Source organism: Panicum virgatum, chromosome 1K, assembly GCF_016808335.1.
Source record: "Panicum virgatum strain AP13 chromosome 1K, P.virgatum_v5, whole genome shotgun sequence".
In the NCBI taxonomy this organism is placed as follows: domain Eukaryota; kingdom Viridiplantae; phylum Streptophyta; class Magnoliopsida; order Poales; family Poaceae; genus Panicum; species Panicum virgatum.
This window is the reverse complement of record NC_053136.1, coordinates 13,034,364-13,038,370: the sequence shown is the minus strand read 5'-3', so window position 1 is coordinate 13,038,370 and position 4,007 is coordinate 13,034,364. Positions and strand designations below refer to the sequence as shown.

Below are 4,007 nucleotides of genomic sequence, written 5' to 3'. Positions count from 1 at the left end.
CTAGCTTGCAAAGAACCTTTTAATCTAGTTGATAACTCCAATCGAGATTAATTGATGACTTTTAGTCCCAGTTCGTGTTACCAGAAGGGATTGAATTGACATCCATAAAATTTGGACCCGGGACTAAACCGAGACAAATGAAAGAGATGTATGTGGGTTTCTCTACTAGTATATGCAGATTTGCATGGAAAATAACTAATCGCAAGTTGTTTCACTTGTTTACCTCTATCCGATCAAGCAGGAAAATAAGGTCGGCTGGATGGATTTCCCTTGTTTTTTTCTTTTCAATTCTCTAAGTAGAAATGACCTTGTAATTTCCTGTAGTGTGTTATCCTACCAACCAAGTGATGCTACTGTTAGGAGAAAAAAAAAACCCGTAGTTCACGTTACCTCGTATTACCCATGTATTTGGACACATTCCAACAGCCATACCGGCGACCAAATCATGATGAACCCAACTTCAACCTTTAGTTTTGTCCCCATTCAAACGAGACGTATCCGCGTAATTGTAGGTCAAGAGCATTCAGCGATGTCAAAAGCATGACCTCTGACCATTGGATCGGAAAGCACGGTCTGCTCGCATGAATTATTGTCCTTTCTCTTGAAATAGCTGTTGGCGTTCGAAGCGAACAAACGGAGTCCCGCGTCCTGCGGATCGAGCTTCTAGTCGGTGCTATGGTCACCACGTCGAGAGATGCGCCGCGGCCCATCACCCATGGCCCATCCGACAACGACGCAACTGGTGAACGAGAGCAGTCAACCTTTTTTTTTTTTGAAACGGAGAGCAGTCAACCTTGAGGATGATGGATGGAGTCAGAAAACCGTTTGGAGAAAAAAGGACCGCAACTTGATTCATCAGGGGTTAAGTCCAGGTATAGGGGCACATTATTCAACTGCATTGTGTACAATTTCCTTGTTGTGCGTGCTACATTGGCTTGCCGTGTCCTTTTAGGAATAGGAAGGCATAAATAAGGTAGCATTCTGTACAACCTCCTAGCTCCTTGCAGCTAGCTATTCTACTATCCTTGCAGAGCCATTCTACTAGCTAGCTAGCCTGCAAACAGATGTACGTACGAGGCATAGAGCTATAGAAGAACCAGCCATGAAGCCATTACTCTCCGTTGTTCACGGCCTACACCTTGCTCTCTTCCTCCTTGACATGCTACTGCAGCCGTGCGCGCTCTTGGCCCTGAGCCCAAGCAGCTTAGCCGCCGGTGACACCCTGAAGCCACCCAACTACATCACCAGCCCTTCCGGCGACTTCGCCTTTGGTTTCCATGCCCTCGATGACGCCAGCACATCCAACTCTTTCCTCCTGGCGCTATGGTTTTGCGTTGATGCTAGCAGGGTCGTGTGGTTCGCCACAGACGCGGGCTCAGGCTCCGCCGTGGTCGCCGCAGGCCAGTCCGTTCTGAGCCTCACCACCACTGGCCAGCTCTCCCTAGCAAATCCTGGCAGCAACAGTTCCTTGTGGAACCCTTACACAGACCCTAGCCTAAACTATGGCTCCCTTCTCGTGTTACAAGACAACGGCAACCTCCAATTTGTCGCCTCAGATGGTACAACAGTTGTTTGGGAAACCTTTGCACACCCCACAGATACTCTACTCCCAGGCCAATCCATGTCCCCTGGATCAAGTCTTCGGTCTAGGGGCTCGGACATGGACTTCTTGGTCGGCCGTTTCAGTTTTAATGTGCAGAGTGATGGCAACATTGTTATGTACATAGTGGACCTACCAGGAGATACTAACCCCAACGGTGCCTATTGGAGCACCCACACTTGTTGTGTTGGGAACACAACTCTCTTCTTCGACGCCGGGCTCGTCGGGCACCTCTACTACCTGCTCACAGATGGCACTAAGCATAATTTGACTACTCCTCAGTCCTTGTTTCCCACCAACAGGCTCTTCTACCAGCACGCCAAGCTCGATCCAGATGGCATTTTCCGTGTCTACATCCTCCCCAAGAACACCACTGGCAATGGTGCCACATGGTCTGTCATGGACCTGATACCGAGCGATGGCTGCACAATGGTGACAAATAGTCAACATGGTATGTGTGGACCGTACTCATACTGTATATACCGTGCTAACAAGCGGCTTGACTGTGAATGTGCAAGTGGCTATAGTTTCTTGGATACTCAATTTAGGTATAAAGGCTGCACCCCAACATTTCTTCCAGATAGCTGCCACGGGAAGCGCCATGCTTCTGAGTTCAAGCTCATGGAGTTGCCGAACACGTACTGGGTAAACTCAATCTACTACAAGTGGCACCAATCAGTTACAGAGGGGCAATGCCAGGATTTGTGCTTGAATAATTGCTTATGTGGAGCTGTGTTGTTTGATGGATATAGCTGTGTAGAGGCTGCTATGCTTACAACTGGGCGGCAAGCAAATGACGCAACTATGAGGACAATGATAAAGGTTCGCACAAAAAGACCACCTGTTTTGATCCTACCTTATGTAGTCATTGCTGGATTAGGCATGTTATTGTTGGCCACTAATTGCATCCTCCTAGTATACTGCTACATCACTAAGAAAGCAAGAAAGAACCGTTTGAGCGTGATGGTTTTCACTCGCAAGGAGCTCCACCAAGCAACCAATGGCTTCAGCAAGTTGCTGGGCCAAGGGGGCTTTGGCAAAGTTTACCATGGCATTGTTAAGTCTCTAGAACCACATGACGTTGCTGTGAAGGAGCTCAGGAGCACAGATGACTATCAGGAGGTCGAGTTTGACAATGAGGTTCAATCCATTGGTAGGATCCACCACAAGAATCTGGTTCGAATGGTTGGGTATTGTAAGGAAGGTGTGCACCGAATGCTTGTGTTTGAGTTCATGCCAGGAGGCTCCCTCAGTGACATTCTTTTCAATTCTGAGAGACCATCTTGGAGTTGGCGTGCTGAGGCAGCAATAGCTATCGCAAGAGGGTTAGAATACCTGCACTATGGCTGCACCTCTCAAATTATCCACTGTGACATCAAACCTGATAATATACTGCTGGATGACAAGTGTGTCCCCAAGATAACGGACTTTGGGATTGCCAAGCTCCTCAACGGCAGCAAGGTGAAACAAACAATCACCCATGTTCGAGGTACGTTAGGCTACCTTGCACCAGAGTGGTTCAACAATGAGAGGAAGGTGGACACCAAGGTGGACGTGTTCAGTTTCGGTATTGTTCATTTGGAGATGATCTGCTGCAGGAAATACCCAAGTGAGGATGGGCTGCCATGCAATGATGATGACTCAGACCCAGGCATACCTGTGACACTAAGAGCATGGGTATTGGACATGATTAGAGATGGAAACATTGAGCGTATTGTGCAGGGCGACGACAGTGCACTACAAGACTTGCAAAGAGTGGAGAGGTTCACACGCACTGCGGTTTGGTGCGTGCAAGTGGATCCGTCGACGAGGCCAACGATGCGGAACGTGGTGAACATGATGGAGGGCACCATGGAAGTTTACCCTCTACCTGATGACCCTCCGAGGGTTCATGACTTCCTGGCGCCCCTCCTACCAAGCCGTGGCAGTGGAACCCACTATAACTCTAGTAGTATGATTGAGTAAATATTTATGCAAGGTGTTAATATATAGCTTGTATTACATCGCTAGTCAATAAAAAAAGTGTTTGCATGTTTATGGTGTTTCATGAATATTTTCACTAAAAATATTCAACTAAAGCAGAACCTACAAGTTGATCAATATTTATTATGAGCACATACTATTTTGGATCATGTGTAGAAGGGGGTAAACCCCGTGGATCGGTTGGGATTCGTGCAAAGGCTCCATAGCACGACTGGCACCTCTCCCGCCCATCACCCTACGAACTTGCTGAGGTGGTTGAAGATGCGCGACTTCAGGCCTTGTAGGACCATTCGGTAGGCGAGCTCGACTAGCCCGTTGGTTTGGGGGTGCGCGACGAAGGCCCAGTCAACCTGAACGTGGTAGTCACCACAGAATCATATGAATTTCTTCCTACTGAACTGCATCCCTTTGTCGATGATGATCA

General features: G+C 48.0%; 1 protein-coding gene across 1 annotated transcript; it reads left to right on the top strand.

Annotated features, from left to right (window-relative positions):
* The first annotated feature begins 1,102 nt into the window (after positions 1 to 1,102).
* Positions 1,103 to 3,593, top strand: LOC120652761 (G-type lectin S-receptor-like serine/threonine-protein kinase LECRK4). The gene has a single exon (XM_039930687.1). The coding sequence runs from the start codon at positions 1,103 to 1,105 to the stop codon at positions 3,563 to 3,565; it is 2,463 nt and encodes an 820-aa protein (XP_039786621.1). The 3' UTR covers positions 3,566 to 3,593.
* Positions 3,594 to 4,007: the final 414 nt, after the last annotated feature.